Raw genomic sequence first — 13,614 nt, forward strand, 5'->3', positions numbered from 1 at the left:
TGACCTACTGTCCTTTTCCAGCCTCACATTTATAGACTCTGATTTCCAGCATCTGCAGTCCTTATTGTCTCCTATAATTGAATGGGATGTAAGCCCATCTGAAGTGGCTGGAAGGCTACTTAAGCATTCAAAAGAGATTCTATCCCAATTGTACAAATGGCACTGCGTACACTGCACTCATCTGTACCCGGCAATGAATGAATCATTAAAATAATGATTGGTAGTCCCTCTTTTCTTTTGGTGGTAATATTTTGATTTTGCATGTATTGCAGAGAAGCAAAAGGAACAACTGTAAGTCAGCAGATGTCAGGTTGGACATGTTACATTTCAGTAGATGGGAATGGATACCCACAAAAAATGATCAGTTCCTTCTTTCAGTTTCTCTCAATTTAGATAAAATACAGTTATATGTCCTTTATCACAGAAACAATGACAAGCTAGGTAGAGACAGTAAGAACTGTCAATGCTGGAGTCAGAGATAACACAGCGTGGAGCTGGAGGAACACAGCAGGCCAGGCAGCAGAGGAGCAAGAAAGTTGATGTTTGGGTCGAGACCCTTCTTCAGAAAATTTTCTGACCCGAAACGTCAACTTTCTTGCTCCTCTGATGTTGCCTGGCCTAACAAACTAGGTAGGTTTCTGGGGGATAACCACTGAAAGATCTGCAGTGAATTCTGACTGATCAAACATGAACAGCACTTGGAATACTGCGTCCAGTTCTGGGCGCCCTATTATAGGAAAGATGTGGATGCTTTGGAGAGGGTTCAGAGGAGGTTTACCAGGATGCTGCCTGGACTGGAGGGCTTATCTTATGAAGAGAGGTTGACTGAGCTCGGTCTCTTTTCATTGGAGAAAAGGAGGAGGAGAGGGGACCTAATTGAGGTATACAAGATAATGAGAGGCATAGATAGAGTCGATAGCCAGAGACTATTTCCCAGGGCAGAAATGGCTAGCATGAGGGGTCATAGTTTTAAGCTGGTTGGTGGAAAGTATAGAGGGGATGTCAGAGGCAGGTTCTTTACGCAGAGAGTTGTGAGAGCATGGAATGCGTTGCCAGCAGCAGTTGTGGAAGCAAGGTCATTGGGCTCATTTAAGAGACTGCTGGACATGCATATGGTCACAGAAATTTGAGGGTGCATCCAGGAGGATCAATGGTCGGCACAACATTGTGGGCTGAAGGGCCTGTTCTGTGCTGTACTGTTCTATGTTCTATGTTCTAGCACACAAATCAAATGCCAAGAATACTGACATTTTCATAAGATCTATTCATAAAACTGAAGCACATTTCCTAATGTGCTAAACTGGAGAAAAGGCGCACTGAGGTGATGGGTACAGACAGTGGATGAGGAGAGGAATCAGAGGAGGGTGAATGCAGAGAAAACAGAATGGGGAGATGGGGAAGACATTGGAGATGGAAAGAGACAGTGGAAACGGGGAAATTGAGAAGAGTGAAAATGGAAGAATGGAGTGTAGGATGCTGGGGAAGAGGGGATAGGGATGAAAGTATGGACAATATCGAAATATGAAGAGGAGCAATGGAGGATTAAGTAGTGGTAGAACAGCGATTGGGAAATGAAAGATTGGACGGTGGACTTTTGTACAATGGGTGATAGGTGTGTGAGGGACTGGGTGATGTTAAAATGGGTACTGAAGGACTGGGCAGTCAGAGAATGGTTGATAGCAGGGAGGAAGTTAGGCAGTAGAGAATTGGGAAGATGGAAATCGAGGAATTGGGTAATGAAAGGATGGCATGGCAGATGGGGCAGTGGGAAAATTCAGACTGAGCAGAGGAGGATTTAACAGTGGGGTCTGGACAATCAGGGATGGAAGATTGCGCAGAAGGGAATTGCAGACTGGGCAATGGGAGAATGCATACATGGCATAAGACTATGAAATTGAGGAGTATTAGGCCATTCAGCCCATGTGCTATATCATTCAGTTATGATTGATATGTTTCTCAACCCGAATCCCCTACTTGTCCATAACCTTTGATCCCTTATTAATCAAGAACCATCTACGTTGACGTAAATACACTCAATAACTTGACTTCCATTGTTTTCTGCAGCAATGGGTTCCACAAATTCACCAAAATTTAGCTGAAGAAATTTCTCATCTCAGTGGTAAAGGCTCATCCCTTCACTCCAAAACTGAGTCATAATCTCTTCTACTATTGGAAATATCTGCTCCTGGACAATACTCTATCCAGGATCCTCAATATTCTACACGTTTCAATCAGAGGCTTATTTCATCCTTCTGAAACTCCAGCAAGTACAGACCCAGAGTACTCAGCTGCTCCTCATATGACAAACCGTTCATCCCTGGGACCATTCTTGTAAACGTCCTCTGGACCCTCTGCAAGACCAGCACGTGTTTTTTTAAATACAGGATGCCAAACTGCTCACAATATTCCAAATATGGTCTGACCAGAGATTTATACATCCTCAGTAGGACATTTCTGTTCTTGTATTCTTGCTCTCTCAAAATAACATTGCACATGCTTTCCTAACTGCCAACTGAACCTGCAAGTTAACCTTAAGAGAATCCTGAAATAGGACCTCTAAGACCTTTCATGCTTTGTGTTTCCGAAGCCTTTCATGATTTAGAAAATAGTTTGTGCCTGTAATCTTCCGAACAAAGTGTACAATCTCAAAATTTCTACATCTTTGCCCATTCTCCTAGCCTGGATGGCATGGTGGCAATACTGCCTCACAGTGCCAGGACCCATGTTTAATTCCAGCAGGACAATTGCCTGTGTGGAGTGCACAGGTTCACCACATGTCTGCATGGGTTTCCTCCTAGAGATCAAAGATTAGGTTAGGTTAAGTGAGTTAGCCATGCTAAAAATTACACTGCAGAATTCAGGGATGGTCAGGTTACCATGGGCTGGCCATGGTAAAAACCTCACGTGGCGTGACAGGGATGAGATGGGAGGATGGATCTGGGCAGGATGCTCTTCGGAGGGTAGATGCAGACTCAATGATCTGCACTGTACTGATTCTACAATTCTTTGAGTCGTTTTGCAGCTTTGCTGCCTTAGCACTACCTGTCCTTCCATCTATCTTTCTTCATCTGCAAAATTAGCAGCAATGCCTCAGTTCCTTATTCCAGATCATACAACGCAAATAGTTGTGGTCCCAACACTGAGCAGGAGAAAAGAGGCCGATCAGTGAGAACAAAGATCAAAGAAAATTACAGCACAGGAACAGGCCCTTCGGCCCTCCAAGTCTGCGCCGATTGAAATCCTCTGTCTAAGCCTATCATCTATTTTCTAAGGATCTGTATCCCTTTGCTCCCTGCCAGTCCATGTACCTGTCCAGATACAACTTAAAAGACACTAACATGAGGAATTGGGAAGTGAGGATCTGGACAGTTGGAGATGGTGGACTGGACAGTAGGGGTTGAGATCTGGTCAGGAGAGTCTGAGCAGAGGGAGTCTGGTAAATTGGGAATTGGAGGCTGGGCAGAGAAAAATTGGGATCAGATACATAGGGCTCTGGAAGTGGGGTGTGAGAGGTTTGGAATTGGTGTCTGTTTAGTGGGGCTAAGGTCTATGGACCAGGCTGACCAGAACCACACTTTTGCTGACAAGATGCGCCACTGACCTAGGCCCCATTCCTCTCCTTGCTGACCAAAGTTCCAACTGACCAGATCCCTAATCCACTGAGTGAACCTCCTCCCCCCACCACTTTAGAGACTTCACTGACCATGTGGGGTGGGGTCAGCAGGGAGAGGTCTAGTGAACCTTGGGTGGGTGGAGGGGGTGGCCTGAAGTTTCAGGGAGTCTGGTCAGCCAGGGTGGGAGTGGTTATCTTGTCAGTAGGGGAGGGGTCTGTGTTCAGCAGGGGTCAATCCAGAACAGCCTACGTCACTGGAGACTGTATAATGTGATCAGCTTGGGTGGGGAATCTGGTCAGCGGAGGGAGCTGATCAGCCTGTGGGGAGGGGCCTGGGGTCAGCATAGGCTCTCGTCAGAAAGGGCATTGTCAGTGCAGAGGGAGGAATTTGGTCAGTCTGGGTGGGGAGCCTGGTCATTGGAGGGGGTAAGGCAAAGATTCCCTTGTTAGTGGGGCTGTCTGGTCAGCCTGGTTTGGGGGTGGGGTGTTTGGTCAGCCTGTGTAGGGACAGTGAGGTTTGGTCAGCCTGTTTGGGGGTGGGGGGTGTTCGGTCAGCCTGCTGGGGGGCGGGTGTTTGGTCAGCCTGTTTGTGGGGTGGGAGGTGTTTGGTCAGCCTGTTGGGGGGGTGGGTGTTTGGTCAGCCTGCTGGGGGGGGGGGCGGGTGTTTGGTCAGCCTGTTTGTGGGGTGGGGGGTGTTTGGTCAGCCTGTTTGTGGGGTGGGAGGTGTTTGGTCAGCCTGTTGGGGGGGGGGGCGGGTGTTTGGTCAGCCTGTTGGGGGGGGGCGGGTGTTTGGTCAGCCTGTTTGTGGGGTGGGAGGTGTTTGGTCAGCCTGTTGGGGGGGGGGCGGGTGTTTGGTCAGCCCGTTGGGGGGGGGGGCGGGTGTTTGGTCAGCCCGTTGGGGGGGGGGGGCGGGTGTTTGGTCAGCCTGTTGGGGGGGGCGGGTGTTTGGTCAGCCTGTTGGGGGGGGGGGGGCGGGTGTTTGGTCAGCCTGCTGGGGGGACGGGTGTTTGGTCAGCCTGTTGGGGGATGGGGGACGGGTGTTTGGTCAGCCTGTTGGGGGATGGGTGTCTGGTCAGCCTGTTGGGGGGGGGCGGGTGTTTGGTCAGCCTGTTGGGGGGATGGGGGGCGGGTGTTTGGTCAGCCTGTTGGGGGGTGGGGAGCTCAAGGGCCGAGGTCGATGCGCTCAGCTGTTTATTTTCAAACTCCTTCGCAGTTGCTGTGACCGTGCCTCAGGCCGCGATCTCCCGGGTGGGGCCTCTCACCTGGCCTGGCGGAAAGCACCATCGCCAGTGCCGCCAGTCGGAGCGCTGTACCAGCCTCCGAGCTCCTCATGGCCGCGTAACAACCGACATCCACCGTGCGCACGCACCACCAGCGGCGGGAAACTCCGAGCATGCGCCGCGCCGTCTCCAGCCGCCGCCCACAACTGCTTCCCCCTCCCCCCACCCCGGAGTGTGTGATGGCGGCGGCCTCTTCGTTGCTAGCTGGGTCTTCGACGATTTTTCACCAGTGTCTTCTTATTACGTTCATATGGACGTTTCAATGAATTCTGCCACAACTATTTCGGCATATTTAAGAATCAGGATGGACGTTTGAAGGCCGTCTACAAAACTTGACGCCTTTGCCTCGCCGATTAGCGAGGTCCCGCCTCCAGTTCGGCCCTCCACTCATGGTCACGTGCCGTGGGCACGGCCGTTTCCCTGCGCGCTGACGCCGGGACGCACGAATCCTGGTCGCGCCGTCACGCACGCTATCCCAGCTACGCGCTGGCGTCACGGAAGAGCGGAAGCGTGCGTGGAGGGATTCTCCCGCCTGTGAGTGTATCCATGTGAAAGAGCGACAGCAGCTTGACACTGCAGCCACGTGGAATCAGCAGGACAGCGGCAAGGTACAGGTCAGACAGCTATGGAGCAGCATTCCTCGTACATATACACATTAGGGATTGGGAATATTTTCAGGACACATGCTGGAGTGTTTTTCAGGATTTCGTGAGATTTTTTGATGCTGAAATTTGAAGTGTAGGAATACGAAAATAGATGGAAAACTTCACGTTTCCAAATAAATGAGTGAGGATTAATTATCATTCTGTACAGTTGCTGTTTGCTTTGTTTTAATTCCTTCCTTTAGAAGTTCCGTTTACGAATCCGGTGACGAAAACGCGATCTGATGTTAGTAGACGTAAACAGTAGAATACAACCGATTGACAGCTCAGAGCGGAGCAAACAATGTCCTATTCTTATTCATAGAGTAGAAATTTTAACGATGTTGATATTGTAATAAGTATCTGTTGAATGGATATTAGAATCAGAATTGTAGTTTTACGTTATTGTTTAGAATAAGAATAAAACTTTAAATGGCGAATGTCATGAAGACTGAAACGCAGCATTAGTGTGACTTGAATAACTGTATATCTTTGAGAGCATTGTAAATAACGGTGGTGTGGAAATTGGTGGTGATGTGTCACCTTTTCAATGAAACATTTTGGAGTGCTGGTTTCTTGGAGCGAGTAGCTTAACTTGACAAGTATGCTGACTTTGGTTCCTCCACTTATTTCAACGCTTTTGTGATAGAAAGACGTTTCAGTGCACCGGAATTATATGTTAATGTTTTGTAGAATAATTTTTGTAAATGTTGTTACTTCTGGACCATAATCCCGTCCCCCACCCATCAGAAACAAAATGAGAGACCATTGGAGCCACAACCGGCTGGCCAGAGCCATCTCTGTCATTGCCCAATACTGCCATTCCCAATCCTCTCCTTCACGTTCTGTGATTCTGTGTGAGAAAGGAGCAGCAGCAGGATTTCAGGTGCCAGTTGCTGTGCTAACCACGATCTGCGGTGGCATGTCATTCTTATTGTCTGTTTGATACAATCACACTTTTTTTTGTCTGGCGGTGATAACATAGTCAGTTAAGTTTTTCACCTACTGGTGCCCAAGACATGTCTTCATAGTTTTCAACACATGTAGTTAAAGATCTCTTAAACGCGTTGGGCACTTAGTCGAAAGGGAGAAACTGAAATATATCTTGCATATGTGACGAGGTTCCCGGCTCGCAATGGATTTCCTGCATGAAGACGTTTATTTTGAAATACGACATTCCATTTGGCTTATTTTCCTCTGAAAACGAAAGGTTTTCTACTTGGGTTGCAACATATCGCTCCGGTTGAGTGATTTGATGACTAGGTTTGTCGTTGGTCTGAGTGCAAATCCAGTGGAAATCCGTACATTTTGGAATTGGATTTGAATGGTCATCTTTACTACGTCCAGTAATTTACAATCCTGGCAAGTAATTTCAGCAGAATTTGGATAGAAACTTAGGAGTAGTTAAGAATTTTTACAACCAGTCACTACCTAACTTTAAATTGTTGCAACTTGCAATCCAAATTGGGGGTTCGGATCGAAGCGCTCGGCGCCGCACAACTTCCAACTCTCTCATGTTCACTATAACTTTGTTAAATTAATCTACCCGCCCACAGGCCGTGCTCTGGAGATGGGTAAAAGGAGCCATTTTGAAGGAACTATTAACTGTGAGTGTGACAGATTAGTATCCAGTGCTGTGCGGTGGCAGAATTGCGGATTCACTTCAAAAGTGCCAATAAGTAAAACTTCGAGCTTTGGAAACGGTGTACGCTGGTGCTGATAGATAATGGATTTATTTAAAAAATGAAGCTGACTGTGATGTCATCTGAAGAAAAAATAATTAACGTTCGATTTGAGGGTGGAAGTAATATTCTGTTTTCTATAAAAAGTTTTGTTTGAATGATGTCTTTATGGTGTCACTGTAAAGGAATATAAAATTCTCCGCCCAGTGCTGATGTGATTTATTAGAAACATTGTGTTATAGACTCATGTCTGTTTATGGAAAAGGTAACACCGACGCAAAGGAGGGAAAATCTGAAGCTGAATACCTCCTCAGCTCACTGCCAACGTTTCTTGATGACAGCTTATACAGCACCTTGGTAAAATTCCACTGTGTTGGAACGAATTGTTCAATCCAAAAGTGATCCGTTGTTCTTGTTTTGTGGAAGTTTTCCTTAAATCGTTCAGTAAAATACAGTTCTAGAACTGAATGAAAAGGATCACTCGATAAAGTAAAAATCCTTAATTATCACATCCAATCTGAGAGTAATTGTCAATAATTTATAAAATAGTTTTGCTATTTACCTGCTGTCTAACACTGGACTGCTTTGATTCAGGTTTTCCAGTGTCGTAGTCTTCTAAATAAATGAAAGACTCGCTCAGGTGGAACAAGAATATTGTAGGAAGTGTCAGGAAGCACGAACTGAACCTTTCCCTGTTACCAAGCAACATTATCTCAGGGTACAGTGGCCTCCTCACTATGGTACTAGCAACAAGAGTTCGTAAATTCAGACCTCATCCTGGCAAGTTGTGAAATTGGATTCAATAAATCTGGTAATTTGTGGCTGGCCACAAAGTAGCTCTGACAGGAGGACTGCTGTATAAGCCCAACTGATTCACTTCAAGGAGGAAATATCACCACTGCTTGGTCTAGTTAACCAGTGACTGGTACTCAGTGCCCATATCCCAAAATAATTTTAAAAATGATAAGACACATGGAGAGGGTGTGGGGGAAGGTTGTTTAGTATCGGTACCAGCTCTTTAAAACAGCTGTCAAATTACTCACGTTCTCTGGCTTTGACCCGTCATCTCTCACCATTTCGAACCCCCCCCCTCTATTATTGATGCAATTTCCTGAAAGTTGTTGGATCCGCTCCCTGGACCCTTTTAGGCAGACTGTGATAACTTGCTGTATGCATTTCTTATTCCTAACATTGTTTCTGGCTCTTTTGCCATTTCCCTTCAAATGTCCTTCCGTTACAGACATTTCTGCTACAGGCAAGGTTTTCCTTATTCAATGTGTCAAACTAATGCATGGTTTTGATAAATTTGATTACAAATTTTCATTTAACTTGTGCTGTGTGGAGAATCTGCAGTTTCGATAATTTTGGGTAATTTTTCCTGGTGCCAGTCTAGTAAATCTCCATTCCATCTCCAAGGCTTGGTTATAATTTGAGTTCTCTGGCCAAAATCCGTCACACGTAGAAGATTTTCAAGAATTGGGAATTTTCAGATCTTGCTCTCTGCTCCTTACTGGCAAAATCTGACTGGGGGTGGTGAATAAGCTTCCTATGGGTGCACTGAACAATAAGAAATGGTAGGTGTTTGTCATTACAGATGATTGTTAAGATTCTGGCAGCCTTCACTGTTTTCCCATTCAGGACCATGGTAGCAGCTGCTGCTGTATCAGGCCCAGCAATGTCAGAGATATCAGTCTCCTAATGACCCCTTACCATTTATTGCAGCTGTACATTTGAAATCCTTCCAATTGCTTACATTTCCACCTTCCCGTTGTGAGCTACCTTCTCCTCGCTGCCAGTGTGCTGACACAGTGAGTGGCCTGTGTTTTGCGTAGGAATTTGCATTTCTCTGTTAAATTAAGTGCTAATTGGCTCATTAGAAACTTGAATTAGATTTCTGGTATTGTTAGTTGGTTGCTGTCACCAAAGTGATCCCATTTCCAGGAAAATTGTGAGAAGGAGCAAGCATGTTGGAGAGCTAGCCTGATGATTTTATTTTTGATTTTTGCTACTCCAAGTATCTGGAACATTATGCCCTACATCTCAGTTTCTGAAGCTTTTTAGTAGTATCATAATTTAGTGTCGTAGAGACATGCAGCATGGAAATAAACCCTCATCCATGCAGATCAAGTTTCACAAACTGGACTAGTCCCATTTACTTGCCTTTGGTCCATATCCCTCTAAACGTTTCCTATCCATGTACCTATCCAAATGTCTTTTAAATGTTGTAATCGTACCCAACTCTACCACTTCCTCTGGCAGTTTATTCCATCCCTCTGTGTGACAAAGTTGTACTTTAACCCCCATTTAAATCTTTCCCCTCTCACCTTAAACCTACGCCCTCTAGTTTTTTTGATTTCCCTACCCTGGGGAAAAGACCTTGGGTATTTCCCTTATCTATGCTCCTCCTGCTTTTATAAACCTTGTTTTATTCACCTGAATTCAATAATCATTAATGTACTATATTCAAGACAATACAACCCTAGATAATAAAATTTGCCTTATTGTCATAGAGTCATAGAGATATAAAGCACGGAAACAGACCCTTTGGTCCAGCACGTCCATGCCAGCCAGATATCTTATGTAAATCTAGTCCCATTTGCCAGCATTTGGTCCATATCCCTTTTAAACCCTTCCTATTCGTATACCCATCCAGATGCCTTTTAAATGCTGTAATTGTACCAGCCTCTACCACTCCCTCTGGCAGCTCATTCCATACACGCACTGCCCTCTGTGTGAAAACATTTGTCCTTAGGTCCCTTTTATATCTTTTCCCTTTCACTTTAAACCTATGCTCCCTAATTTTGGACTCCTCTGTTTACCCCATACATGCCCCTCATGATTCTATAAACCTCTGTAAAATCACCCCTCAGTCTCTGATGCTCTAGGGAAAATAGCCTCAGTCTATTCAGCCTCTCCCTGTAGCTCAAACCCTCCAACCCTGGCAACATCCTTGTAAATCTTTTCTGAACCCTTTCACATTTCACAACATCCTTCCCTTGGCAGGGAGGCCAGAATTGAACTCACTATTCCAAAATTGGTTGAATCAATATCCTGTACATCTGCAACATGACATTCCAACTCTGAAACTCAGTGCACTGACCAGTAATGGCAAGCATACCAAACGCTACCTCACTATCCAAACTACCTGCTTTGATGCTTTTAGCTCTGCCATCATTTGTCAATTTACATTGCCTGATTTCTGAGGCAGCTGTGTCCTTTCTGAGGACTGTTGTGGATCAATGTTAATGTCTCTATCTCTGGGTCAAAAGGCCTGGTTTCAAGGTCCAGCTACTCCAGAGGTGTGTCATAACATGCCTAAAAGGGTTGGTTAAAGATATCTATCCTTCTTGAGTTGTGGCACCAGAATGGAATGTACTGCTGTCTCCAGAACTTTATACACCTATATAATAACAGGCACAACTTTATTTTCCAGCCTTAGTGAGTTAAAAACCAACATCCCTTTTGCCTTACAAATTCTTTGTATCTGTCCTCGAGCATTTACTGGTTCGTGTACTTGGACCTATAAATCTCCCTACTTCTGCACATTTCTCAACTCCTCCCCATTTCAAATTCTCTCATCTGTGTATTTAGATTTAGAATAGATGTCCTTGCAATCACAATCTATCAATGACCCCTTACAGCTCAGTACTTTTGTGCACGTAGTTAACGTATAATTTGAATAGTTATCCCAATACTGAACCCTGCTGAATTCCACTAGTCACTTGAAAAAAAGCATTTTTTCCTCTCTCTGTCTTCTGCCAGTTGACCAATCCTCTATCCATGCCAGTACCTTGCCTTAACACCATGGGCCTTCCTCTTATTTAGCAGTCTTCTGTGCTGACCTGATTGTAACCTCAAATCTGAATTCCTGCGATTAATGGAACCTTTCGCTCCTTTGGTTAACAAGAATCTATCTATCTCTACCTTAAAATATTCAAGGACTCTGCTTCCACCACCTCTCAGGAAGAGAGTTACCAAAATTACCTTCTGAGAGAAAAACAGTGGCCTCTTCTCCATTTTAAATGGGTGACCTCTGATATTTTAATCGGTAATCCTTTGTTCTAGATTCTCCTATAAGAGGAAACATCCTTTCCACATCCACTTTGTGGGATTCCTGAGAATTCATGTTTCGATCAAGTCACTTGTTACTTTACTGCACTCTAGTAGATACAACCCTAGTCTGTCCAACCTTTCCTTGTAAGACATTCGGCATGTCCACAATGACACTTACCAATCTTTATTGATGCACATTAGAAAGCATTCTATCCAGATGCATCACAGCCTGGTATGGCAACTGCCTTGCCCAAGACTACAAGAAATTACAGAGAGTTGAAAATGTAGCCCAGTCCATGTGAAAACCAGCCTTCCTTCCTCCCCATCTAGACTTCCCTCTGCTTCGGGAAAGCAGCCAACATTATCAAAGGCCCCTTCCACCCCAGTTATGCTCTCTTCCACCCTCTCCCATCGGGCTGAAGATGCAGAAGTTTGAAAACACACACTGAAAGATTTAAGAGCAGCTTGTTCCATGCTTATTGTCAGACTTATGATTGGACCTCGATATGTTAGAGCTGATCTTTCTCTGCACCTCTGTACCTTATCTGTAGCTGTAGCACTGTATCTCGCATTCAGTTCTATTACCATGATGCACTTAAGTAAACTTTGCATCTGGACAGCACAAAAACCAATACCTTTCACTGTATCTCGGTACGTGAGAATCATAAATCAAATCAAATCAGTCTACCAAATCTCTCTGAACTGCCTCCAACATATTTAAATAATGGGACCAATAATGTGTACAGTATATGAAATGCTGTCTCACCATTGCCTTGTGTAACTGAAGCATAACCTCCCTACTCTTGTATTCATGCCTCCTTGTGATAATTGATAACATTCTATTAGTTTTCCTAATTACTTGCTGTACCTGCAAAGTAACCTTTTGTGATTCATGTACCAGGACACCCAGATATCTCTACATCTCAGAGCTCTGCAATCTCTCATCATTTAAATAACATGTTTATTTAGAGCAGGTTTAAGGAGCTTCCCCCTGAATTCTTGCTAACTGGTCTAGTCCCAGGTGATGGTAATACTGAGAACTGTCCCCAGAGTTCCTAGACAATGTTCTTTGGGGAGGGGGAGTGTGCAGAGACCACAAGTACTGAGAGGAACTAGAAGCTAGGATGGGGCTAATATTTGAATAAGTTAGAGTGGCACACTTTGGTTTCATTTCCAGTTTACTTTAAAAGCAGCGTGGTTTCATGCAAAGGAGCTTCATGGAAGTATTGTACTGAATGGTAATCAGAATAAAGTGTTATCTGTAGATATGGAGACTTTCGTCTAATGACTGGTAAGAAAAACTGGAATGGTCACAGTGAGGCGTTGCACAGTGAGATTTGTCCCAGGGTGGGATAGACCTGCACAGTGAGATTTGTCCCAGGGTGGGATAGGCCTGCACAGTGAGATTTGTCCCAGGGTGGGATAGACCTGCCCAGTGAGATTTGTCCCAGGTTCCTTGCATTCTCCTAAGGATAGCTGTGTTAATACTGGACAAGTCAAATCCTAGAGAAGAACCTGGCTTAATAGGTCATAATTTTAATTTTAATTTTCACTTGCTGTGGAGATCAGTCACTGAACATATACATAAAATGCTGTAAGTTTAGTTTTAATAAAAGAAAGAAGGGTTTCTGACATGAGAGAAATGCATGAACTATATCACAGAACACAAGACTATTGCAGCAGTCTTATCACAAGCCACACAAAGAAATGGTTCATTTGTTCTATCCAAGCAAAACACCTATAGGCACTAAATCCTCAGTAAAATGACATCTTATTTCTCCATTCTAAAGCTTTTCGCTCAGCTCCTGTAGCTGTAATCAGTTAGCCTTTAGTAGACTCTGTACATTCAATCAATGTTATCTTGTTTAGCTAATGTTTCCCTTGAGACCCCTGAAATAATCTATAAAACTCAAGTCAATATTACTCTTTAACATGAGCTTCCTAAACTCGAACTTCAGCAGCATTGTAGGATATCTTTCTCTCCACCACCTCCAAAGCCTTCTGTTTTTGGATATTTTTGTTTATTTCCTTAAATTTAAAAAAAAATTCCTTGTTGTGGGATGTGGGCATCACTGGCTGGGTCAGCATTTATTGCTTGTCTCTAGTTGCCCTGAGAAGGTGGTGGTGAGCTGCCTTCTTCATCTGCTGCAGCCCACCTGCTGTGGGTTGACCCACAATGACGTTAGGGAGAGAATTCCAAGATTTTGACCCAGTGAGGATCTTTGATGAATTTCTACAGTACACCTTTAGATATTATACACTGCTGTTACTGAGCGTCGGTGGTGGAGTGAGGAGATGTTTGTGGATGCGGTGCCAATCAAGCGGCTGCTTTGTCTTGGATGGTG

The 13,614-nt window shown here is 44.6% G+C and overlaps 2 protein-coding genes across 3 annotated transcripts in view; one reads left to right on the forward strand and one right to left on the reverse strand.

Annotated features, from left to right (window-relative positions):
- The window catches only part of LOC125466143 (zona pellucida-binding protein 2-like), a 49,399-nt gene extending 40,341 nt beyond the window's left edge, over positions 1-9,058 (reverse strand). Inside the window, exons 1-4 of the mRNA XM_059638652.1 lie at positions 8,970-9,058; positions 7,779-7,959; positions 5,221-5,425; positions 4,876-5,103 (exon numbers count right to left, since the gene is read on the reverse strand). Of these exons, the coding sequence (XP_059494635.1) occupies positions 4,876-5,103; positions 5,221-5,425; positions 7,779-7,959; positions 8,970-9,058 (703 nt within the window). The remainder of the gene's footprint in view (positions 1-4,875; positions 5,104-5,220; positions 5,426-7,778; positions 7,960-8,969) is intronic.
- The window catches only part of LOC125466459 (zinc finger protein Aiolos-like), a 198,992-nt gene continuing 190,833 nt past the window's right edge, over positions 5,456-13,614 (forward strand). For both annotated transcript variants that reach the window (XM_048560982.2, XM_059638785.1), the window contains exon 1: positions 5,456-5,501. The gene's annotated coding sequence lies outside the window, so the exon portion shown is untranslated. The remainder of the gene's footprint in view (positions 5,502-13,614) is intronic.

Source organism: Stegostoma tigrinum, chromosome 31, assembly GCF_030684315.1.
Source record: "Stegostoma tigrinum isolate sSteTig4 chromosome 31, sSteTig4.hap1, whole genome shotgun sequence".
NCBI lineage: Eukaryota > Metazoa > Chordata > Chondrichthyes > Orectolobiformes > Stegostomatidae > Stegostoma > Stegostoma tigrinum.